The 26,339-nt window shown below is 42.3% G+C and overlaps 2 protein-coding genes across 5 annotated transcripts in view; one reads left to right on the forward strand and one right to left on the reverse strand.

The window, feature by feature from the left end:
• The first annotated feature begins 8 nt into the window (after positions 1 to 8).
• On the forward strand, positions 9 to 15,196 carry RNF113A (ring finger protein 113A). 4 transcript variants are annotated; one of them, XM_070727095.1, is made up of 10 exons: positions 9 to 217; positions 963 to 1,039; positions 1,134 to 1,238; positions 1,620 to 1,727; positions 2,478 to 2,587; positions 3,458 to 3,564; positions 3,672 to 3,761; positions 9,813 to 9,906; positions 12,781 to 12,887; positions 15,039 to 15,196. In XM_070727095.1, exons 1-10 carry the CDS (start codon positions 118 to 120, stop codon positions 15,107 to 15,109), a joined length of 969 nt encoding a protein of 322 aa, XP_070583196.1. In that variant the 5' UTR covers positions 9 to 117; the 3' UTR covers positions 15,110 to 15,196. The 4 variants fall into 4 exon arrangements, with proteins under 4 accessions (XP_070583196.1, XP_070583197.1, XP_070583198.1 ...); XM_070727096.1 differs by having other exon boundaries at positions 74 to 371; XM_070727097.1 differs by having other exon boundaries at positions 99 to 335.
• A 520-nt stretch (positions 15,197 to 15,716) lies between these two features.
• Positions 15,717 to 26,339, reverse strand: part of STRADA (STE20 related adaptor alpha) — a 28,167-nt gene continuing 17,544 nt past the window's right edge. The window contains exons 3-10 of the mRNA XM_070727094.1: positions 24,354 to 24,475; positions 23,839 to 23,947; positions 22,979 to 23,102; positions 22,590 to 22,761; positions 22,158 to 22,262; positions 21,771 to 22,012; positions 19,547 to 19,589; positions 15,717 to 16,338 (exon numbers count right to left, since the gene is read on the reverse strand). Coding sequence (XP_070583195.1) covers positions 16,186 to 16,338; positions 19,547 to 19,589; positions 21,771 to 22,012; positions 22,158 to 22,262; positions 22,590 to 22,761; positions 22,979 to 23,102; positions 23,839 to 23,947; positions 24,354 to 24,475 — 1,070 coding nt within the window. The 3' untranslated portion in view covers positions 15,717 to 16,185. The remainder of the gene's footprint in view (positions 16,339 to 19,546; positions 19,590 to 21,770; positions 22,013 to 22,157; positions 22,263 to 22,589; positions 22,762 to 22,978; positions 23,103 to 23,838; positions 23,948 to 24,353; positions 24,476 to 26,339) is intronic.

The raw sequence follows: 26,339 nt of genomic DNA on the forward strand, positions 1-26,339 counted from the left end.
CGTGACAGGGAAACGTCGCGTGCCTAGGCGGAAGAGCGGCAGGTAGTCGCTTCCGCAAGAGGCGGGGCCGAGTTGAGCGCGCTTCGGATTCCTACTTCCGGGAAGGGTTTGATTGCCATGGCGGAGCCTCAACCTGTTTGCAGCTTCCTCTTCAAAAAACGTCGCTCCGCGCCCGGGAGGTCCCAACGTAAGAGGCCGAACAGCGACCAGGACCCCGGTGAGAAGCCACAGCCCGTCGCTGCGTTCAGTCTCTCGGGATGGTGACACGCGGGTGGGCCACGGTCAGATTGTGCCCTGAAATCTCATGCCAAAACCACGGATCCTGAACAAATGGAGTAAGAGGTTATGTCGCTTTGGGGATAAGAGTGGCGGTAAGCCCCGTGTTGTCTCGTCTTTTCCATGGCAACCTGGAGCGCATGTCTTTTTCACAGAAAAAGAAGCAGCTTCTCCGCTGGATCTTCTCGCCAAGGGTGTAGCTCGTCCTACAGTGTGTAAACATGTAGTTTTATCCCTGCCGTTGCACTTTTATTATTTGGTGCTTCGAGTAATATTAAGAGTGGATTCCGTGGGGAATGTTGTCAGGATTAGATATCTCAAACCCTAGCAGTTACTTTTAAACTACTAATAAAAAGTTAAACTATTTAACATACTTTTAACTATGCTCCATATGGAAATGTGCGTTTTATTGTTCTCATTTCTCTTAAATTGTTCTAAAGAAAGTAAATTATTATTAACCTTGGTTGTCTTTTATTATTATTAACCTTAGGGTTGGTTGTCTTTTATTAGAATAGAGTGAAAATACAGTCTCGGGTATTGGAAAAAATTGCATGGCTTTGTTTATATGAATTTGAACTTGTTATAAGTGAATATAAGGATCTTTTGGCTAAAAACGAGTTTGGAATCTAGTGTTCCCTGCTCAATGTATTATTTTTCAACACAGTACGATTTCCATCTGCTTAAAGGTAGCAGCAGTGATGAAGGCAGTACTGTAGTCAGGAAGGAGAGACGAAAGGAAGTTTCCAACCCCATGATTCAGAAGGTGATGTATACTGCGAATTAATTATCCCAAGTACATATGGATTGCCTCTTGTATATTTATTGATTTGATAGTCTCATTGACTCTCATCTTCCAGACAAAGAAAAGTATGAAAACAAAGACCTCCTATGAGTCAAGCAGTAGTGGTGATGATAACAAACCTGAAGGAATTGGAATTGCATATAAATCAACACGATCTGCGGTATGAATATTCTTAAAAAGGGGATGCTGTAATATATTAGATGACTTCTGATATATTCGTAAGAGTTTTGTTTCCCAGCAATTAAACAATTGCAATAAAATGGGATATTCCCAATATCTTTGACAACATCTGGTGGCCAGTTTTAAAATGTTGTAATGTAACTTAGATGATACATACTTATACAAAATGAGATTTGGTTTCATCGCCTGAATCAAAGGCATTTCATTTTACTCTTAACTGCTATTAGAATTTTATTAGAATTTTATTTTTAAAAAGAGCTAAATTATGTAATCCTGAAATTTAGTCATTCATCTGCTAGAATTCAGATTTTTGGTAATACATTTAACTATGTTAATAAACTACTAAGTTTTTATATTTCAGAAACCTGTGGGTCCAGAGGACATGGGTGCAACAGCTATATATGAACTGGACACAGAGAAGGATAAAGATGCCCAAGCCATTTTTGAACGCAGCCAGCAAATCCAGAAAGTAGGTATCTAGACAATTGTTTCCATTTTTCTTTGCTTAAAGTTTTTATGTATTGGTGAGCAAGCAAAGGATAGAAATGTCATATATGGTTATATATGTTGATATTTAACTTTTCACCTTTAGTATTTCTTCTGCTTAGAAGGATTTTCTACCAGTATTTTCAGATGATTTGTATCCTGTGTAGCACCTCTTTAATCTTATTCCCCCATCCCATTTCCCCCCCTAATAAACGTTATTTTCTGCACAAAGTGTTGTCCGACTCAGTATTACATAACCTTTCATAAAAATAATCTGTTCCATTATCATCTCTCTGCTTCAAATCCAACCCACAACATTCTCATTACATATTTCTTTATCTCAACATACTTCTTAATGCATACATATTACTTAGTATCACTAACTGCCCAAATTCCTTTTCTTTACGTTAGCATCAATTAACTGTCTTGCTTACTACAAACATTTCTTTGGTATTCCAATTTTATCTAGTATCTGTTTTCAGTCTCGTGTGGATGCCTGAAAAAGATTAGTTTCATTTAATGAGCAGCATAGCAGAGAGATCTCTGGACTTGCAGAAAATAGACTGGTTCTTCTTAATCATTTTGAAGCCTGGATAATTCTTTGATTTTTTATTGATTTAATTTGCATGGCCTCCCATTTCACCTATATGACTTTGGGTTGCTCACCACACTTAGTAGATGATCATATGGGAGCATGAATTGCCTTGTCACTGATTATTTTGTGTGTGTTCAGGAACTTCAAGGAAAGGAAGACGATAAGATTTATCGAGGAATTAATAATTATCAAAAGTATGTAAAACCAAAAGATACATCCATGGGAAATGCTTCATCAGGCATAGTAAGGTAAGGAGAAAATTGGAATTTTTTAACATTTAAATTTTGGCCATTAGACCTAGCCCCCTGGCCAAACAAATGTGTTGTATGTTTGTTTGTTTATTTATTTATTTTATTAGATTTGTATGCTGCCCTTCTCCTAAAACTCAGGGTGGTTTGTTATGTGAATGGCAGTGACTAATTTTAATACTACAAGGGGTTTAGATTAATTGTTTTAAATTAATTGGATTATGGTTTTGCATTGTTTTTTTAATCTGTTGTAAGCTTCCTCGAGTCCTCGGAGAGGGGTGGCATATAAATCCAATTAAATAAATAATAAATACATAAATGTTCATTCCAAGAAAAAGTACATGTAGTTAGTTACCTGAGGATGCATTTTATGATATCTGAAAATTTCTCAGTTTAATACATTTTTCTATCAGCTAATTATTTCTGTTCTCAGTTTGAAACAGATCATATGAAGTGTCTTATTAATTTGATAGTTTACTTTTAATAGTTTTGTCATATTTGTAAAGAATGACCATCACATTATAAGAAAAAACTAGATATTTCCAGTTTTAAATACATTAATATAAATCTCATTTGTAAAGATGAAACCAATGATTTCCTGAAAATCTTTCAGAAGGAGCAGTCAACATAACTTTCTACTATGTTGTCTCTGTTGCAAGATGGGAGTTCTCATTTTTGTATGTGATGACCATGCTATTAAAAAATGCCTTTGATTGAAAAAGTGAATCCGATTTAAGACTAATTATCCATTAAATCATTGTGGTCTTCCTCAGATCTTATTTGGTGGCATTTGTGTATTGCTGTAGGTGCAATCCTTTTTAGTATTTACAGTCATTTAAACTTTTGTTAAGTTTTTGTTGTTTATTTCAGGAAGGGACCAATCCGAGCCCCAGAACATCTCAGGGCCACTGTGAGGTGGGATTACCAGCCTGATATATGTAAAGACTATAAGGAAACTGGGTTTTGTGGCTTTGGAGGTAAATGAATTATTTATATGTTTTCTGATTGTTTATTCATTTGGAGAAGTAGACAGTAGAACAGAAATCATTGACACCATTGTTAAGTGTCTTTTTCTTCCCTACAGATAGCTGCAAATTTCTGCATGACCGATCAGATTATAAGCATGGGTGGCAAATTGAGCGGGAACTGGATGAAGGACGCTATGGACTTAATGGTATGAGCAACCCCCTTTCAGTGTTCAGCAAATGTAACTGTGGTTGTGATGAAAATAATGTATTTCAAATTCAGGATATGAATCACCTGAAGTGGACAAGGCCATGGGAGCTCTGAGCTCCGCCACCTATTTACCCGTGTTCCTCCTGGCTGGTTTCGGCCAGTAAGGAGGTGACACGGAGCTGGGTCCAGGAGATTGTCAACAATTCTTTGAGGGAGGGGTCTGTTCAGGCTTCCTGCAAGGAGGCAGTTGTGTGCTCCCTCTCAAAAATCAGGGTGTCCAGCAAACCTGGAATATAGTGGTCCCCCGATTATCGCGAGGGTTCCGTTCCAGGACCCCTCGCGATGATCGGTTTTTCGCGAAGTAGCGGTGCGGAAGTAAAAACACCATCTGCGCATGCGCAGATGGTGTTTTTACTTCCGCCGCAGCAGCGAGGAGCCGAAGATTGGGGTTTCCCCGCCGCCCATGCAAACTCCTCGCTGCTGCCGCGCCCGCCGCTTATCTGTCCGCCGCCTGCCTGCCCGCGCGCCCGCCCTTCGCCCGCCCACGCCGTTCACTCGCGCCGCTTCCCAGCTGAGTCCTGAAGCGAACTTCCGCGTTTGGCTTCAGGACTCAGCTGGGAAGCGGCACTGGGGTTTCCCCGCCGCCCACGCAAACTCCTCGCTGATGCCGCGCCCGCCGCTTGTCCGCCCGCCGCTTGTCCGCCGCCTGCCTGCCCTTCGCCCGCCCACGCCGTTCGCTCGCGCCGCTTCCCAGCTGAGTCCTGAAGCGAACTTCCGCGTTTGGCTTCAGGACTCAGCTGGGAAGCGGCGCTGGGGTTTCCCCGCCGCCCACGCAAACTCCTCGCTGATGCCCGCCGCTCGCCCTCCCGCCAGCAAGAGGGGGAAGACCCAGGGAAGCCGCCCAGCAGCTGATCTGCCCGGCACCATCTACGCATGCGTGGCCATAGAAAAAAGGGCGCGCATACGCAGATGGTGTTTTTACTTCCGGGTTGAAAAATCGCGATATAACGTTTCGCAATGATCGAGATCGCGAAACTCGGGGGACCACTGTACAGGGAAATTAGGAAATTATCAGGGAAATCGGTGGTTCTGGAAATATCAGGGAATTATCAGGGAATTTGTGAAAAAAAAATGGAATAAATTGGGAAAAAACCCAAAGTGTATTAAAATGTTTAAAAGTCAGGGGAAAACCATGTTTAAAAAAACCCGGATCACATTGCCTTGCAGAGTTAAGCAAAAATGAGCATAACTATGGCAACAAATTGCTTCCTCAGCTACCGATATTTCTCCACTGCTTAGACGTTTGGCATGATGACATCCATGACTGCGCCTTAACTAGATTGTAAGTTATAGGGAAATGTTGGGGAAATATCAGGGAATTTCAAAATGCTTTCCCCCTGAAAAGCCTTCCCTGGACCCAGCTGTTTTAAAAAACTATCATCCTGTCTCCAAGCTTCCCTTTATAGTAGAGGTTGTTGAGAAGGTGGTGTCACTCCATCTCCAATGGTCCTTGGATGGAGCTGATTAACTGGGCCCTCAACAGTCAGGATTCAGGCCTGGCTACAGCACGGGAACGTCTTTGGTCGCGCTGATGGATGATCTCTGGCAGGCCCGGGATAGGGGTCAATCCTCTATCTTGGTGCTTCTTGACCTCTCAGCAGCTTTTGATACCATCAGCCATGGTATCCTTCTGCGCCAGCTGAAGGGATTGGGAGTGGGAGGCCCTGTTTTACGGTGGTTCACCTCCTACCTCTCCAGTCGGTCACAGTCAGTGTTAGCAGGAGGTCAGAGGTTGACTCCTAGGTCCCTCCCTTGTGGGGTTCCTCAGGGGTCGGTCCTCTCCCCCCTGATATTTAATATCTACACGAAACTGCTGGGTGAGATCATCCGAGGGCACGGAGTGAGTTACCATCCGTATGCTGATCACCCTGTATCCACTCAGTGAAGCAGTGGAAGTAATATGCTGGTGTTTGGAGGCTGTTAGGGTGTGGATGGATGTCAACAGGCTCAGACTCAACCCCAACAAGATGAAGTAGCTGTGGGTTTTGTTTCCAAAGGACAATTCCATCTGTCCACCCATCACTCTGGCGGGGGTGACTTTTGCCCCCCTTATAGAGGGTACACAACCTGGGCATCCTCTTTGATCCACAGTTGACCTTAGACCATCATCTTTTAGCTATGGCGAGTGTGGCGTCCAGGTTCACCTGGTGCACCAGTTGCGGCCCTATTTTGACCAAGTGTCTCTACTTACAGTCACTCATGCCCTTATCACCTCGAGGTTCGACTACTGCAGTGCTCTCTACATGGGGCTACTTTTGAAGAGCGTTTGGAAGCTACAGATCGTGTAGAATGCAGCCGCGTGAGTGGTCATGGGCCTCCCTGGGTATGCCCATGTCTCTCCAGCACTCTGCAGGCTGCATTGGCTGCTGCTCAGCTTCCAAACGCAATTCAAAGTGTTGGTTATAACCTATAAAGTCCTACATGGCATCGGACCAGATTACTTACGGGACCACCTTCTGCCGCATGAATCCTAGCAACCGGTTAGGTCCCACAGAGTCTGCCTTCTCCAGGTCCTGTCAACTAGACCAGTGTTTCCCAACCTTTTTGGAGCTGCGGCACATTTTTCATATTTTCAAAATCCTGGGGAACATGGAGGGGGTGGGGCGCTAAAAAAAGTTTGGACAAAAAAAATCTCTCTTCCTCCCTTTCGCTCTATTTCTCTCTCCCTCCCTCTTTCTCTCTCTTCCTTCCTTTCTCTCTCCATCCCTCTTTCTTTCTCTCTTCCTTCCTTCCTCTCATTCTGTCTCCTCCTTCAATCTCATCTCTTTCCTTCCTCTCCCTCCCTTTCTCTCTTTCCTTTCTCTCCCTCTTTCCTTCCTATCTCTTTCTTTCTCTCCCTCCTTCATTCAATTTTCTCTCCCTCCCTTTCTCTCTCTTTCCTTTCTCTCCCTCCCTTTCTCTTCCTTTTTCTCTATCCTTTCTACTTCTTACTCTTTCTTTCTTTCTCTCCCTCCTTCATTCAATTTTCTCTCCCCCCCTTCCTCCCTCTTTCCTTTCTCCCCCTCCCTTTCTCTTCCTTTTTCTCTATACTTTCTACTTCTTACTCTTTCTTTCTCTCCCTCCTTCATTCAATTTTCTCTCTTTCCTTTCTCTCCCTCCCTTTCTCTTCCTTTTTCTCTATCCTTTCTACTTCTTACTCTTTCTTTCTCTCCCTCCTTCATTCAATTTTCTCTCCCTCCCTTTCTCTCTCTTTCCTTTCTACTTCTTACTCTTTCTTTCTCTCCCTCCTTCATTCAATTTTCTCTCCCTCCCTTTCTCTCTCTTTCCTTTCTACTTCTTACTCTTTCTTTCTCTCCCTCCTTCATTCAATTTTCTCTCCCTCCCTTTCTCTCTCTTTCCTTTCTCTCCCTCCCTTTCTCTTCCTTTTTCTCTATCCTTTCTACTTCTTACTCTTTCTTTCTCTCCCTCCTTCATTCAATTTTCTCTCCCTCCCTCCCTTTCTCTCTCTTTCCTTTCTACTTCTTACTCTTTCTTTCTCTCCCTCCTTCATTCAATTTTCTCTCCCCCCTTCCTCCCTCTTTCCTTTCTCCCCCTCCCTTTCTCTTCCTTTTTCTCTATCCTTTCTACTTCTTACTCTTTCTTTCTCTCCCTTCTTCATTCAATTTTCTCTCCCTCCCTTTCTCTCTCTTTCCTTTCTCCCCCTCCCTTTCTCTTCCTTTTTCTCTATTCTTTCTACTTGTTACTCTTTCTTTCTCTCTTTCCTTTCTCTCCCTCCCTTGTTCTCCCCTGGGGCTGCCTGTGCCTGCCCTGCACCACCCAACACGGACGGACAGCCCCCGGTCGTCGGTTCGTCGCCCCCCACCCCCCCACAGAGGGAGATCAGGCTGGCGAGGGCGGTAGATCTGCGTCACCAGCCACTGGAGGGAGATCGGGCTGGCGGGGGCGGCGAATCCACCTCCCCAGCCGGGTGGAGGGAGATCGGGCTGGCGAGGGCGGTGGATCCGCGTCCTCAGCCGCGCGGAGGGAAATCCGGCAGGCGCGCCCCTGGAAAAGCCTACAGGGAACGGTGCCCGGGGCCGCTTTAGCCACCCCCCCGCCATCTCCCCGCGACTGCCTGCGCCGCTGCAGCCGCCCCCCCCGCTCCCACCGCCAGTGCCCTCCCGCCGGGCCCCAAAGGACACTTGCCGACGACACGGCCAGGTGTGCCGAAGACAACGACAAGGAAGCTTCAGCTGGGCGGGGCGCTGCCGTGCCAGTGCCTCCGACCTCCCGGTTCCTGCTCGATGCCGCGGTTTCTGGCGCTCTCCTGCTGGGCCCCAAAGAAGGAAGGCGGGAAAAAGGCGCGAAGAATGGAGCTCTCCTTCTTCCTGCCTTCCTTCTTTGGGGCCCAGCAGGAGAGCGCCAGAAACCGCGGCATCGGGCAGGAGCCGAGAGGTCAGAAGCACCGCAGCGCCCCGCCCAGGCGGCACACCTGGCGGTGTCTCGCGGCACACTAGTGTGCCGCGGCACACCGGTTGGGAAACGCTGAACTAGACAGTGTCGTTTGGCAGGGCCTAGGGGAGGAGCCTTCATTGTGGGAGCTCCGGCTCTCTGGAATAGCTCCCCCCGGAGATTTTTACTGCCCCCACCTTCCTTGCCTTTTGCAAGAATCTGAAGACTCACTTGTGCCAACAGGCCTGGGAACATTAGACATTAGCCCCTGCCGATGAATGCATGTTTATTTATTTATTTATTTATTTATTTTATTTATTGGATTTGTATGCTGCCCCTCTCCATAGACTCGGGGCGGCTAACAACAGTGATAAAAAACAGTATATAACAATCCAATACTAAAACAACTAAAAACCCTTATTATAAAACCAAACATACATACAAACATACCATGCATAAATTGTAAAGGCCTAGGGGAAAAGAATATCTAAATTCCCCCATGCCTGATGGCAAAGATGGGTTTTAAGAAGCTTACGAAAGGCGAGGAGGGTGGGGGCAATTCTAATCTCTGGGGGAGTTGGTTCCAAAGGGCCGGGGCCGCCACAGGGAAGGCTCTTCCCCTGGGTCCCGCCAAACGACATTGTTTAGTTGACAGGACCCGGAGAAGGCCCACTCTGTGGGACCTAACTGGTCACTGGGATTTGTGCGGCAGAAGGTGGTCCCTGAGATAATCTGGTCCGGTGCCATGAAGGGCTTTATAGGTCATAACCAACACTTTGAATTGTGACCGGAAACTGATTGGCAACCAATGCAGACTGCGGAGTGTTGGTGTAACATGGGCATATTTGGGGAAGCCCATGATTGCTCTCGCAGCTGCATTCTGCACGATCTGAAGTTTCCGAACACTTTTCAAAGGTAGCCCCATGTAGAGAGCATTACAGTAGTCAAGCCTCGAGGTGATGAGGGCATGAGTGACTGTGAGTAGTGACTCCTGGTCCAAATAGGGCCGCAACTGGTGCACCAGGCGAACCTGGGCAAACGCCCCCCCCCCCCCCATTGTTATGTTTTATAGAATGAGAATTACTGCCTTTTAATTAAATGGGGTTTTTAGATTGTTAGTTTTTACTGTAAATTGGATTTAGGATATTTGTATTGTTTTCTATATATTGTAAGCCATCCCGAATCCCTGGAGAGGGGCGGCATATAAATCTAATTAATAATATGACAAATAGCAGATGCAAAGTTGGGTGGAGTTGAATTGATCAAATATATATAGGAGTGATCACCTTCTTTAAGGAAAAAAATGTTTCCTTCTACTGAACACTGGTGTGTGTGTGTGTGTAATTGTAGAGTTTGGATATATGTGTGCAATGGGGATTGAAAGAGTTATATGTATGCATTTATATTAACACATCTTAATGCCTTCTTCATCTGGGAACCGTGGGAGGGAATAGAAGCAACTGCATTGGGTGATTATTTTAGTAAAATTATTTTTATCCTACTTGTTAATGTTACCCCTTTTGGCAAAGACAATTTTCTACATGGAGTTGGTAGAAGATAAAGCGTATGTCATTGTTCTTAGCAGCACAATTTAGCAGGTACTTTTTCTTTTATACAGATGATGAAAATTATGAAGTAAGTAGTGATGAAGATGAACTACCCTTCAAGTGTTTTATTTGCAGAAGCTCCTTCAAGAATCCTGTAGTAACCAAGTAAGATTATCTTTTTGTTAATGTTTACATTTTCAAAGATTAAAGATCTATGATCTTTAATACTGCAGTTTTGAGACGGACAGGTTGTCAGACATCTATACCAGTGATGGTGAACTTATGGCGTGTGTGCCATAGGTGGCATACAGAGCCATACCTGAGGGCACGTGAGATGTTGTTGCCCTGTCAGCTCCAGTGTGAATGTGCATTATTATTATTATTTATTAAATTTGTATGCCGCCCCTCTCCGTAGACTCGGGGCGGCATGCTGGCCAGCTGATTTTGGGCTTTCTTTTTGGCCAGTTTTGTTTTCCCCGGGCTTCAGAAACCCTGGGGACAGCCAAACGAGCCACTTGTATGCTGACTCCAGTCTCCTTTTTGCTGTCAGAAGTCTTCAGGAATTTCTTCGGCTTTGGACTGTTGCAGCCAAGCCCCACACACCTTGGCCCGTTTCTTCTACAGCCAGCAAGGCCTCTGGATCGATCCGGAGCTCTGCTATCAGCTACAGAGACCTTCAAGAAAGCATTGCCAGTAGCAGAAGAAATGGGCCGAGTTGTGCAAAGCCTGGTTGCAACTATCTGAAAGTAAGTAGTTGGGCAGCCCCCCTTCCGTTTCGTTTCTGAACTTCTGATTGGCCTGTTGGGCCATTTTTCGCTGTCCCCAGGCTTCAGGCGGCTTTCCTGAACCCTGGGGAAGAGCAAAACACAGCCCAATGAGCCTACCGGAAGCTTCAGTGAGCCCTGTGCACATGCATAAGGGGAGGGAATTGCATTATGGGTGTGGGCACCTATATGCAAGCTATCACTCGCACATTATTTTCACACCCGAGCAAAAAAAAAGTTCATCACCATTGATCTATACCAGGGGTAGGCAAAGTTGGCTCTTCTATGACACGTGGACTTCAACTTGCAGAATTCCTGAGCTAGCATTATTGGCTCAGGAATTCTGGGAGTTGAAGTCCATATGTCATAGAAGAGCAAACTTTGCCTACCCCAGATCTATACAATCAAATATAAAAAATACTTTAGCATTTCTATATTGAACAGGTCCAAAGATGGGCTACAAAAATGGTGGAAGGTCTTAAGCATAAAGCTTATCAGGAAAGACTTAATGAACTCAATCTGTATAGTCTGAAGGACAGAAGGGAAAGGGAGACATGGTCGAAACATTTAACAATGTTAAAGGGTTAAATAAGGTTCAGGAGGGAAGTGTTTTCAATAGGAAAGTGAACACAGGGCACAATCTGGTTAATTGGGGGAAAGATCAGAAACGTGAGAAAATATTTTACTGAAAGTAGTAGATGCTTGGAACAAACTTCCAGCAGACGTGGTTGGCAAATCCAGAGTAACTGAATTTAAACATGCCTGGGGTAAATATATATCCATCCTAAGATAAAATACAGAAGATAGTATAAGGGCAGACTAGATACCGTGTTTCCCCGATAGTAAGGCAGTGTCTTACTATCTTTTTACCCCCAAAAGCCCCACTGTGTCTTACTTTGGGGGTATGTCTTATATTGTCCTGGGCACCGGGGCCAGCTCGTCTTCGGGCTTTGGCCCGGGCGAGGCCTCTTCTCCTCCGGGCGGGCGGCGTTAGGCGTCCACCCACCCCCAGCCCCGTACCGCTTTACGGGCCGGACGATTGGGGGGGCGGGGGGGGCGCGAGGCAAAGGAAGTGAAGGGAACTACGGGCGCCGGGAAGGCGCGGAGCCAGGTGCGAGCGTCGTGGCGCGCGTGTCCTTTCAGACCCCCCCCGCCGTTTCCCGCCTCCACTCACCAAATTGACAGGGTGAAGGTAGCCGTTCCCGGAGGGCTCTTCTTGCCCGGGGTTTTCTTACGCGCCTTGCCCGCCGCCGCGCCCCGGCGCTGGTCCCCGCTAAGCCTTCTGCGCCTGACTCGGCGAGGCGAGAGGGAAGAAGAAGCGCAAGTGGATGCAGAGCGCCCGGGAGGCATTTATCTGCCCGGGAGGCATTTATCCGTCCTTCGCTTTGACGGCGCTGGTCCAAAGCGAGCCGAGCGGGCGGACCAGCGTCGTCAAAGCGAAGGACGGATAAATGCCTCCCGGGCAGATAAATGCCTCCCGGGCGCTCCGCATCCACTTGCGCTTCTCCTTCTTCCCTCTCGCCTCGCCGAGTCAGGCGCAGAAGGCTTAGCGGGGACCAGCGCCGTCCTTCACTTTGCCAAGCCGGGGAAGAGGCGGTGGCGCCGCGGCAAGGCGAAGGACGGCGCTGGTCCGAAGTGAGCCGAGCGGAGGGGAGCTCCGTCCTTCGCCTCGCCGCCACCGCCTCTTCCCCGGCTTGGCAAAGCGAAGGATGGCGCTGGTCCGAAACGCCACAACCCCTTCAGCGGAAGATGGAGAATTCTCGCTCGCAGGAAAAACAATCCAGGCTCGCCAACCCGGAAATGCGAGGCAAAGGACGGCGCTGGTCCGAAGTTGTAGAACTTCCGTTTTTCCGAGTGACCCCGCATTTCTGGGTTGGCGAGCCTGGATTGTTCTTCCCGACGTCATCGGGCTCCCCCCCCCCCGGCAATACCCCCGTGTTTCCCCGAAAGTAAGACATATGTCTTACTTTCGGGGTATGGCTTATATTAGCCAACCCCCCTGAAACCCCCCATATGTCTTACAATCGGGGGGGGGGGGGTGTCTTACTATCGGGGAAACACGGTAGACCATGAGGTCTTTTTCTGCCATCAATCTTCTGTTTCTATATAATTTACTACTTTAGAAGTATTGATGACCCTAAAGAGATACTGATGCTGTTTTTAAGAAATCTATAATTGAAGTGGCTAAAATATAAGATTTTCTTGAAAATGAAGAAAAAAATAAAATGCTAATTCTTTACTAGAATTTTGCACCAATTATCTTATGTTGTCTTAGGTGTAAACATTACTTTTGTGAAAACTGTGCTCTACAACATTATCGCAAGTCTCAGCGATGTTATGTATGTGACAAACAGACTAATGGTGTCTTCAATCCAGCCAAAGGTATTTGGCTCATTTTTTGTATTTAACTGGAACTGGATTTTGTATTTAACTGGAACTGGAAGTGATTGGACTTGGTTTTATGACCTTTTTATGTCAATTATGAGAATGCTACAGTCGTTAAGGGTCAGAATCACAGAGTCAGAGATGTTGACATGAATCAGTTTCATATAAATAAATATATTTACAGTAAATAAGAGGCAAACAAGAGCATCAACAGGCAACATCAGGAGGTAAATCACAGAAAGAACACAGAAAAAAGATGGGATTCCCCCTTTTGACAAACAACAACCAATCACAGCTCAGACTCCCTCATTCAGTGGCCAGCTATCTTTAACCAATCAACCGTAACTGTGTGTTTTTTGTCATTGTCCAATTATTCACTGCTCCAGTGATTAATTTTTAAATATCTTAACAGAACCCATTGTTCTTTATGGAGCGTTTTTTTGCCAAACCCTGGTGTCCTGGTTCCAAATAGCATCCAAAATTAAATCAGAATCCAAAGCATAACATTCCTCAAAGTGGACACTGGATTCTGGGAGGGGAAAAGTTGTAAATCAGTCATGTGATTGCAGACAGCTGTAAATGTGGATGACAAGCACCCGAAACACAGTAACATAACTGCAAAGGTGGCCAATGTTTGAAATTTGAAACTAGATCACTAGTAGTTTTGGGGAAAGGAATTTGTCATAACTTTGTACAGTGACTAAGTGACAGGTTGTAAGTCAAGGGCAAAATATTATCTAATAATGGACCTCAGATAGACCTAATGATAGACCTAGAAATAAATTTAGGAGCATATTTGCATGTTGACATTTGCATGAGCACAAGGGATAGATTAGCAGGAGAGACTCTCTGCATATTCCTTAAAATACCTCTAATCACTGACTGTAATAAATGATTTATCTAAATCAAGGCATGTGTTAAAGATAACCATGTTATTTTCCATACTATGATACAAGACAGCAAGTTTTGAAATTAATTTTGACTCTTAAGTCATGGATATCGAGCCTTTTGGCTTGCCTGGGCCATATTGGGTTGCATATAAAATATACAGTATAGCTAATGCATATAAGTCATGTAATGTGATATGATCATATGAGGCCTTTATTAGCTGTTCAAAGCAGCATGCATCCTGCAGGATGAATAGGCCTGTGTAGCTAGATGCAGTTCCAAATAACTGTTAAGTGAGGTAAATCAGCACTTTAAATTGTTGATGTAGGCCAGTCATTTTCAACCTTTTTTGAGCCGCGGCACATTTTTTACATTTACAAAATCCTGGGGCACACTACCAACCAAAATGACACTCTAAGGCACTCTTTTTTCCATCCCTGTCTCCCCCCCCCCCCCCCCCCCGGTGTGTGTGTGTGTGTGTGTGTATGCATACTCTTGAACCATTTCCAAAAACAGGTGAGGGCTGGGGTTTTTTCCTCTTATTCTTTGGGTCCTTTTTGTCATATGCTTTATATCAAGAGTCACCTCTCTCTCGTTTCTCTCTCTTTCCTCTCATTCTCTGCTTCAATCATTTTCTTTTTTTCCCCTCCCCTTTTTTCTCTCTCCCTTCCTCTCCTTTTTTCACTCTCTTGCTTTCTCTCTCTCACACTCTCTCTTTCTCTTGCTTGCTTTCTCTCTCACTCTCTTTCTCTTGCTTTCGTTGCGAGCTTCCTTCTTCGCGGCACACCTGACCATGTCTCACGGCACACTAGTGTACCGTGGCACACTGGTTGAAAAACACTGATGTAGGCAACCACAATTTTCATAATATATTTATGTTGTATAAGGAATATTTGCTTTAAAAGATCTTTAAAACATTTTCACCTCTTCTAGGGGAATTAGTAAATGTATTTGAAAAAGAAGATTGGGCAATAGATAAACTAGATTTACTTAAATATCACCCATACTGTTTTAAATGCTGCACATTGCTCCTGGGCTTAAGAGAACAAATACAATATGAATATAACTATAAGATTAGAATTACATCTCCAAACCTACGGAAAGTCTGTTTAACTCATTCAGTCATTTTTCTCTGAGTAGGGAATTGTGTCACATACATAGAATTCTGTATGCTCCTCAGAATATAAAGGAAGGGGTTTGGATAATTTGTATGATCATGTTGTTAAGTATTACTTTTTTGTCTTGGATTTTCTTTTACAGAATTGTTAACAAAACTGGAAAAGCATAAGACTGAAGAAAGTCAGTTTGAAGATGCCGGAGAGCAAGATTAGCATTTTTTAAAAAACATTTTCATGCCTTACATCCTCCAGAGAAATAATTTGTTTGTTTGCAGAATAAATAATTTATAGAAAAATAAATTGATCCATCATGCTTTCTGCTTCAACTTTACAGACCATGGCATATTAGAAATAGCCAAGAACATTATGAAAACAAAGCAATTCATAATTTTTATTGCTTTAATGTAGTGGAAAGGGGAAGAAAACAAAATGAACAAAGAAAACAAAAAACTGTACAAAAACAGCAGCTCAAAAACCTTGTATTGCTAAAAGTTAAAATAAATAGTTCTTCCTGTGCCCAAACAACTTCTGTATTCCAAAAGGCAAAAATTAAATTCGCCTGAACATCTCTTATGTTGCTTCTCATAACATCTCTAATTGGTCTTTTGAGGCATGGTATAAGAGTTCAAGACATTTTAGTCAGTCCAAAGTAGTTAGTTAAATTGTGATTGTTTTTTTTTAATTTATTGGGAACTGTACTAATTCTAAACCCTGAAATAAATATTTCTTCTGTTACCTTTCAGGCTTCGATAGCAAGGATAACAATTGGGCTTGCTAGCCTGATTTAGAGGCTTCTATTTTTAAAAAAAATCACAGGGAGTTCTTAAAGGGCAGCTTTTATTGAAGAACATACAGCTTAAGACATGAGTACTTACAATTTGCAAATGCTACAGCTTGCCAGAAAAGGTTTGGTTCAATGATTGAACAACAATGATTAGGTATATAGAAGGAGAATGAAAGATTACTACACAAGTTGGGATAATTCACTATAGGAAGGAATTTCAAATTACCTAGATACGAATTAAAGGTATCTTCATATTCTTACCCTATGTCAATAGGGTTACTTCCTGCTACTAAGCAATTCTAAGTAGATTTTATTGGGTTTTTTAAAAGTGCATGGGACTCAGTTCCTTGGAACCACTGGTAAACTTACAAAAAAAATTAGGTTTCCCTCTCAAAGCCCAAGCTTTATTTTAATGCAAATGTAAGAACAACTTTCTAAGAAGGAAACTGCAAAATAATGAGCAGATTGCTTTGTAAAAAATATTTCACAATGTTCTATTGGTAACCTAGAATTCCCAATCATCCATCTCAAGCTGCTCCATATTGGAAGCCAATCCAAATATATGGCTAGGATCTTGTTCCTGCATCCCTTCCAAACTGGTAGTTGGCATGGTAGGATATAGCAGTTCAGGAAGTGCTTCAGATGCCCGATGTTTGATCTGGAAAATGGGGAAATAAAAAACATAAGTACTGTACTAGAATTTTAAAAATGCAATTAGATGCAATTGGATTCAGTCTAAATTTATACATAACTCCATTACACAGTTTCACTTTTTATATATAGGTAGTCCTTGGCTTGTAAACACACAATTGAACCTAGAAACTTGGTTAAGCAAAAAACATTAAGCTGGACATCACATGACTGCTTATATGATTGCGTTACAACTGCAATCCTGGCATTCCTGGTTATGGTGATTAAGCAATCCTACAGATTGTGAAGTGGACAGTCCAGGTAAAGAAAATGGGATGCCTCAGATAAGAGATCCTGAGAAGTGCTACCCAGGAGCTGAAAAATTTCCCTGCTGAAATCCAAACTTTCCAGCTCCTGAGCAAAGACACTTGTGCTTAGCCTGGGCTGAGGTTCCCTCACTTGCCTGAGTCACCTTTTTCAATGCTTGTATTTCAACTGCCATTTGTCTGGAAGCTGGCTAACAAGGGAGGCTTATCAGTAAGACCAATGCATAGTGGATGGAGCTAGAATCTGAGAATGTGTCATACCAAAGCAGTCCACTGGGATGGTTAAGTCTGGTTGACAGTCACAATCTGCAAAATTCTTTGAAGAACTCTGTGACCAAAGGCTGCCTCCGTCAATGCAAAAGTGCCAATTTTGTAGTGGCGGATAAAAGGCACTGGGGAGGCCCAAGTGATTGCTCTGCAGACCTCGATGGGTGATTGCGTGGACCATGCTATTGTTGCACTGCATGGAGTGTGCCATCACATGGGCCAGCCTTGGTAATGATGAGATTGTAAGCTCTCACTATAGTGCTACGCAACCATCGTTCAACAGTAGAGGGAGACACCTTCTGCCAAAAATTGGGTTGGAAGGAGACAAAAAAGCTTCTGTCCTGTGCAGCATGGACATGAGATATATCTTAAGGGTCCACCTAACATTGGGTGTGTCACTGTCTCTCTAGGGCATAGGAGGGACTGGGACAGAAATTAGGGCGGACAAGCTCTTGAGCCCTGTGAAACCAGGAGTTCATCATGGGCATAAATGTAGGGTCCAGTTGTAGAATCATGGCATTAAATAGGCAGAGCTCTTGCCTAATTGACAAGGCTGTGAGCTCAGAAATTCTTCTGGAGGTAATTGCCACCAGGAATGCCACCTTACAAGTAAGGAGACAAAGAGAAGATTATCACAAAGGCTCATATGGGACCTCTGTTATGAAAGTGATCACCTTAGTAAAGTCCCAGGTAGGGTACCTGTGAACTACAAGTGGGCTAGTGGGTTAGTACCATCTTTTAAAAATCTGCAAATTGCGGGGTGCTGCGACAGACTCTATGGAGCCACAAGATGACAGCATAGAGCCGCGCACCTGCCTCCTGATTGTGTTGGGTGATAGCCCCTTGTTCAGCCCCGATATAAAAATTCCAGAACATCCCTCTTTGAAACTCCAGGAACAAAAGGTTTGCAGAATAAATTTGTTTGGTGGAAGGTCTGGATGCCTGGAGGGTCCTGATGACTCTGTCGGACATACTGCGGCACTTCAGAGCACACAGTTCAAGTGCCAGACAGTCATTTGCTACTAATGTGGGTCTGGGTGGACCAACGACCCCTGGCTGAGTGACGACTCACTTTGTGGAATCTGCCAAGGCTGGCAGACTAATGCAGATTTCAGATCTGCAAACTAGGCTTTTCTGAGCCACCGAGAAGCCAGGATACAATGCTTCTGCCCTCTTCTCCAGGAGCTTCCTCATGACCTTAGGGAGGCAAGGCAGCAGGGGAGGGGGATGCATAATGAAGGCTGGACAGCCAGTTGCAATCTCTTGAAGGGCAAAAGAAACCACTGCGATTCCATGCAGTGGAGGTGTGTCCAAGGGGTAATGTTGATGCTGGAAATCATTTTACCCAGGGCTGCTGCAGGAGCTGATGTGACAAGTCTGAAATACTATCCCTGTCGCTCCCGGGACAGATACACTCCAGAGAGTCCAGAACAGCTCCTAGATGAGTCAGATGAGTGACTGGGGAAAGATGACTCTTTTCAAAGTTAATCAAAAACCCTGGGTGTCGAAGGGTGTTAATCATTACGGATGTCTTGCACCGTCTGATGTATGGACAAATACTGGATTATGATATCCATGTAACATGGGACATGCATGGGAATTGCTCCAAGGTAGGCAGCCACTGCAGCTAGCATCTTGGTGAAGACTCTTGGTGCTGAGGAGAGGCCAAATGAAAGGGTCCTATACTCATAATGAGAACTTGCATAATAAAGCTGTAAAAATTGGCAGTGGGAAGGCCGAATTGGTATGTGCAGGTAGGCCTCAGTGAGGTCTCTTGAAGTGAGACCTCCTTTTCAAGTGCTACTCAAGATAGTTTGAGGTGAGTGCATTTTGAATCTTTTGTAAATTATATATTTATTTAATCACTTTAGATCAAGAATAGCTTCCCACCCCCACCCCGAGGATTTAGGGACTACAAACAAAATGGAGTAAAACTCTTGCCCTAGCTGGTCCTCGGGCACCTGCTGGATAGCTGCCTTCATGAGGACCTGTTTAACTGGATTGTGTGACAAGGACATCAAATAAAAAATCTTCGGGGAGAGAAATTCAAAGGAGAGCCCAGATGACAGTCTCCCTGACACACTTCAGTAGTAATTTCCTCCCACCTGCTGGTGAAAAGTGCCAATCAACTGCCTATGGGAATATCAGACATGAATTCATTTAGCCATCTCCAAATGACCTCCTGTCATGCCTGCTTCTGCTAGCCCTGTCCTGGATCTGTCGTCTGGACCAGTACTGATCTGGAGGTCCAGGGTAGCCAGACTCTTGATCGGAGGCAATTTGAACGTATCAGACCTCAATGTTCTGACTTGCAAAAAACCCCATATTACTCAAAATTGCCTATATACCCAGACGTTAGGAGCTCTAAAATTCTTGGAGGACTTGAACTGTTAAGTTTTTATCAGTCCCAGGCTATGAATTAAATTGAAGGTTAAATCAACAACAACAACAACAATTCCAAGAAGCTGAATCAAATTGAAGATTAACCATAACAATGCAAATTAAATTTAAAATTTCAAAACAACTTCATACTGTTTTGTTTACATATCCACAGAACTGGCTCCAAAGCAGCAGTATATACTCTCCATCAAAGTAAATGTGAGAAAAGGATAAAATATGTCAAGGCAAGTGGTTGAAACTTACCTGTTTGAAAAAAGAATGGTTCAGCAATGCATTTGCACTTGGCCTGTATATGGGGGGGAAAAAGATTGTAAACCAGCATGTAAAAGTTGCAGAAATTAGGGAAAACTTCTCCCTTCAGAATATACATAAGATTCAAATATGGGAAAAATACAGCCGAGAAAGAGAACAATAATAGCATCAAAACCCAGTTCTGCAGTGGAGTTTTTTAGGTCAGGCTACTACTACTACTATTACTACTACTACTACTACTACTACTACTACTATAGATAGAATGAATAAAAGGGTATTCTCTTAAGGCAGATGATATTATCAGAGCCTTTCATTCAAGCTCACATCCTGATTGAATAAGCAACTTTTCCCTTAAATATAATGCTTAGCAGACATTCTTATCCAGATCCTGGAGGAAGAGTGAGATTTAGTCTCATCTTCTGCTGAACCTGACCAATGTTTACCATTTGCATTAGACTGAGAATAAGAAATGAGTTCTATCCAGAGGTAGTATTCAGCCGGGTCGCGCTTAACTGTTAGTAGAAATTGGCCCAAGGTCGCTGAACCAGTAGTAATGGCAGACTGACCAGTTCCCTGGTCGCTCCTCACTTGCCCTGCCCACTATATTCATCACTGCTATGTAGCTTAATTTTGAGTTTATTTAATTACCAAACCATCTGATTTGCAGAGGAATTCATTGGAAAATCTATAATCAGTGGGACAAAATATCATGCATGGAGTGCATATGAACACCTAATTTCAGCAAGCCAATAGCAGTATAATTTTCCCCCTGGAAAATGGCTGTAATTGGCACAGGCTCTTGGAGCTTTGGGCAAATATCAGGAGACAAAACATCACTATGTTGTCTGTTCTCTCCTATTGTATAACCATATTATATAACCATATTGTATTCCATATCTAAATGAATTTCTGTAAATTTTTGAAATCCTGTATGCTTGAAGAAATGAGTTATTACCTGTCAGCTAAAATGCATTCTGTTGAAAACAGGATTTGCGTTGGGGGAATTTTTGCTGAGGGGGAAATTTGAGAGGAAATGTTTACCAAGACATGAGAAAGAACAAGTGGAGCCTGTGATGGCGTCATGATGGGAGGGGGATTATCCAGAGATATAAGGAGAAAACTGTGTGTTATATAAAACGGGATGCTTGCACATGCCTTCTTGGGTTGGAGTGTTTTCTTCACTCATGGAGGTCCTTTGATCAAGGTATAATAAAATCTGCTGCTGCTCATATGGACTCCTGTAGAATTATTTGGTGAATTTTTCTCACACCTGTTTCTCTGTTGTGATCCCTACCCAGAAATTCTCCCAGAAATACATGGGAAATGGTTAATGTGTTTCTGGGGCTCACTGAACACTAACGAGTTTTTAAAGATATGAGTACAGGCAGTTCAGTTTTTAAAGTTTTTGGGATGGGCCCTTCTGAATTCCAACAGAACAATACATTGTCTTTCTTTTTGCTAATGCAGCAAGATTTTTAATGGGGAGGAGAACCCTATAAAAAGGGGGGGGGGAGTGGTTCAGGAGACAGTAATTTTAAAAATATTTTTGAAATAATTTCTATCTGAATGAACTACTCAGCCCATTTTCTACCAAGCTTGTTATTATTGTATAGTTTGCCTTAAGAAGCTGAAAGAAATGTGGGAAATTAACATATTCTTTTAAAAAGAACATAAATTCTAGCTCTTTTCAATAAACATACCTCAAGGGAAATTATGCTTTAAAGTCCTTTGAGGTAATAATAAATTACATCCATATTTTCTAAAGCAAATACATTAAAGCTTCAAAATGTCTTTGATTTTTTTCTACAAGTTGGTTAGTTGGCAGAGTTGCATTGCATGAAAAGAAGGAGCCAAAGGACTTTCCACTTTTTTACCACTGCTGAAAAGATTTTCTCTTTCCTTGCATTACTAATCTGAACCTACTTGCTTTTTCATTTTTTCAAGTTCTTTATCTGACAAATTTATATTTTCCTTGATATTTTCATCATTGATTCTAACAGCAACCAAACATATAACATATTTAATCATCCCAAACCATTCAAAACTTGCTTATTTAGCATGGAGAAACTAATTCAACAGGGATATAATATTTACATCTTTTGCAACACTTCATGTTCTGCTTCTAACTGAATGCTGTTGACTATTTTAGCTTTGATTTTAGCTCCACCACTTCACAGATTACCGTATCCCTTGAACTTCACTCTTTTCACAATACCTGAAGTCTGGGTTCCTCTGCAAGCACTGCTCTACAAAGTTGTGAAAATATGATGAGAAAGTACGGTTGTAAGGATGCATTATTGCTTCACCATTAGAGGCTTTAGCATTGCTGGCTGCCATGCCTTCTCCAAGACTACTGCTAGCCCCGGAGCGTGATGGTTTCATAGTCAGCTCCTCTGGAGGAATAGTAGTTGTGTCTAGTAGACAAGGGACAGTTCCATTGAGTTTCTCCAAAAGCATCTAAAGCATGAGAATAAAATGTTTGGTAAAAATATCACATTACTATAGAGCAGTTAGTGTTATAATAATTCTAGTGGCTTCGCTGTCATATATATATATATATAGTCAGGGACTGAAGTGAAAGGGAAACAGAAAAATCTCCTACTTGTGTTGCAGGCATATCTTTGAATGGAACATGGCCATTTGCTAGCTCACAGGCTGTTATTCCTACACTATAGATATCAGATTTTGCATCATAGCCTTGCAGGTTCTAAAATCAGAAAAGCAAAACAGTATTGAATTATAAATGTTATTCAATGAAATTTAAATTGAAAAATACACGAGCTAAGCATATCATAAATTCCCCCCAATCAATCCATTCATCAATCAGACAAGGTTTTCATTCCAGCATCGATGTCAGACAAAAAGTTTTCTTAAAAATGAATAAAAGATATTGAAACTTCTACAATCAGAATACCAAGTTATTTTTAAAAAGATATTATCTGATGCTGTTCAGAAATAAATTGTAGAATAGATGGTAAAAATATATACCATGCATACCTAGAAATTGAGAAACAGACCAAAAAAATTAACATACCTGCTGCAAGACCTCTGGACTAAGCCACGGTAGAACTTTGATGCTAAATTTGGGGAAATCATGAACTACTTTGAGACGCTGACCATGGCTGATCATACTGAGGTTACTGCGCAGGCCAGAAAGATATACTTTTCCATCTGCAGATATTAGGATATGACTGGCCTTTACACTCCTGCATGCAAAAAGAACAGAGAGAAAACAGTCAAAAACCCTCATTCATCCAAACCAACTCAATTTTTTACAGAGAAACAAAAACTCTGGAATTTGAGATAGAAGATATTGTTAAGAAGTTCAGCAAATATTTGCACCATGGCAATGCTAATCTCAACAAAAAGTCAAAGCTGGAAATTATTATTTTACTAGTTAACATTTACAATTATCTTTCTTACCTATGAACATAACCCATATGGTGTATATAATCAAGAGCTTTCAATACCCCTTGAAGGATGTAAGCCATAGCTAATTCATTCATACCATCCATAAAATGTTTACGTATTAAATCTTTAGCAGAACCTTTAAAAAGAGAATACAATATTATGATTTGATACAGTCCAGAAAATCTTAATGGACACATGTTCTATTATCTATAAAAACCAGAAAGATGAAGAGCCATTAAATGTGAAGTTGTAATTCTACTTCAAAAAAAGACTCTAAGATTTCTCATTCTTTATTAAGGCTATTTTCGATGTCAGCATTGGTGAGAATGAGAGAAACCAGAGACTTTCATAATGACCAAGAACCAATGGGATATAAAATCTACTGCTGGTTAAGTTTAGGAAGACTTAAGTAATTATGAAGCTAAACTTTGTGAATTTGGGCCTGTCACTATTATATTAACATTATTGTTCAGAGTAATATTTAGAATCAAAAGAAATGAGATATTTAGAAAACATAACATTTATATTTAATCACTTGGTATGATAGTTCGAACATATTTTCCCTGGAAAGTTCATGTGAATAATTCTTCCAAGTACTGTATAGATGAAAATGGAGGAGCTGCAGTGGTCCTTAATGGATCTTCTTTCTCCATACTGACAACAGAAGATATAAAATCTACTTCTACTTAAGAAACTGGTCATGGAACGAATTAAGTTCTTAAGTAGAGGTACCACTGTATATGAATAGAAATTATGGGCCTTTAATTTTATTTTACTGCTGCCACTAATTACTATCAAGGCCTGAATATGCTTTCATTTCATCATTAAAAAAATCCTGTGTGAAAGAACAGGAAGATCCTTTCTATTCTTACCATATGCCATGAATGTTGTAACAACCCATAGTTCATTGTCAGCTATGAAGGCTGCTTTATATGGCACTAAGTTGGGATGGCTGAAGAATTTTGAGACATGAAGCTCACTCTGAAATCCAAAAAGTAATAAGATATTATTGGCAAATCAGATGTGAGATATGGAGTAAGATATGATAATCCAGAGGAAATTAAATAATAATAATTAGCAATAAAATATAGTATTTAGTTAATAATGTAATTTATTCATTTGGATTTTTAGCTGGCAATCAGAGTTCTTGGAGACTTTGACTAACAGCAGAGGCATGAAGTACTACTGAAATGAATGAAATATTATCATACTTTTTTCCAGTAATATTAAATTGGCCCCTGTGGGAACAGAATACAGGACCAAATGGGCTTCATTCGTAATATTTTTATGCTGTACTGTACAACTGTCATATGTTAAGCTGGGTAAGAACTAAGAACTCTTCTAGAAGGAACCAACCCAACAAATTTGGCATAATTGCTAATTTTACCTGCAAAAATGCTACCATCTCATTGGTGCAGGCTTCTAAGTTGACTCTCCGGACGGTAACAAATTCCCCACTTGGTTTATATTGTGCCAGATTCACAGTCATTAATTCCTCAAAACCTTTTCCTGAAAAAAATATATGTAGCACCTTTACAATACTATTTCATTCAAAATGAGACAAATGAAAGTCAAACTTTTTTTTTGCACTTATCTATTTTGAAGGTTTTATCTATGGTAAATTCAGAGAAGTCATTTTAATAGAATGACAGAGTTGGAAGGGACCTTGAAGATTGTGGTTCCAACATCCTGCTTAGGCAGAAAACACAGGATTCAGACAAATGGCTATCCAACATCTTCTTAAAAACTTCTCCTTAGTTCTAAGTTACTTCTCTACCTGATTAATCTTCATCCATTGCTTCTTGTCCTGCCCTCAGGTGCTTTGGAGAATAGCTTTACTCCTTCTTCTTTGTGGCAGCCCCTGAGATATCAGAACTATCATGTCACCACTAGTCCTTTTTTTCATCAGACTAGACATACCCAGTTCCAGCAACCATTCTTTATATGTTTCAGCCTCCAGTCCCCGAATCATCTTTGTTACTCTTCTTCAGGGGTGGGCAGAAGGCAGGAACACAGTTCCACCAGCGGAAATGAAGATGTGTGTGCAGCTCCAGCCGATCGGCAGCTGTCACTTCCTGGATTACTGGTCTCGGTTCGGCTCTCCCTTTTTCCCTGCTGCTGCTGCAACTGTGTTCCTTGCTTTTTTCCTCTTTCCTCCTTCCAGGCCTTGGATGAGCTTCCCTCTCTCCTGCCCGGCTCCCCTCCAGCCTCACGCGGCCACCTCTCATCTGAGATGCAAATAGAAGGTGTGGATGGAAACAGTGCTGGCAGCATTTATGCTTCTGGCAGCACCTGTTCGCCTAGCTACCCAGCCTGAGCCGGGAAGGCAACCCAGGAAGGAGAGTACAGGAAACACGAAGCAAATTGTCACCCTAGCGAGTGACACTGGTAAGATTGTAAGTTGAGGACTTAACAGTTCACTTGAATGATGATCATTCAAGCCATTCCCACCTAATCAAATGGCTGGCAAGCCACTCCTACTCAGTCACATGACCATTAAGCCACCCCCACAAAATAAGCCACACCCAGTGTGGCAGTAAAAAATTTGGTTGCCCATTACTGCTCCTCTCTGCACGCTATCTAGTCTCCACATTTTTACATTGTGTCGACCAAAACGGGATTCAGTATTCCAAATGTGGTCGTATCAAAGTATTATCAAATGGTATTAACATTTCCAAGTGATCTTGATTCTATCCCTGTTTATGCAGCCTAGAACTGTTAGGTTTTTTGGCAGCTGCTGATCATATTTAAATGAATTTCTATTAGGACTCCAAGATCCCTGTCACAGTTACAACTACCGAGCAAGATACCACATATATTGTACCTGTGCATTTTGTATTTGTTGCCTAAATATAGAACTTTACTTTTTTCATTTTGTTAGATAGTACCCAATGTTTAAGTCTGTTAAGATCCTTCGGTATCTTAAGTCTACCTCTGGAGGGTTGGCTATTCCTGCTAGCTTGGTGTTTGCAAATTTGATGAGTGCCCCATCTATCCCCTCGTCCTAATCATTGATAATGTTGAAGACTACTGGGCCTAAAAGAGTCTTGGGGTACTCCAGTGCATAATTCCCTCTATGTAGATGTAGTTCCATTGAGAACTATACGTTGAGTGTGATTAGTCAGCCAGTTACAAATCCATATGGTAATGATAATCTCTAACCCATATTTTTTATTTTATCAAGTAAGTTATAGTCTACTTTATCAAATGTCTTTCTGAAGTCCAAGTAAGTATATCAGCAGCATTCGTCTGGTCCATGAATTTTGTCACTTTGTCAAAGATTAGTCTGACATTACCGGCTTTTGACAAACCAATGTTGGCTTTTAGTTATTATTATTATTCTAGTTGTACACTGATTAATTGCTTGATTATC

The sequence above is a fragment of the Erythrolamprus reginae genome, chromosome Z (genome assembly GCF_031021105.1).
Source record: "Erythrolamprus reginae isolate rEryReg1 chromosome Z, rEryReg1.hap1, whole genome shotgun sequence".
In the NCBI taxonomy this organism is placed as follows: Eukaryota; Metazoa; Chordata; class Lepidosauria; order Squamata; family Dipsadidae; genus Erythrolamprus; species Erythrolamprus reginae.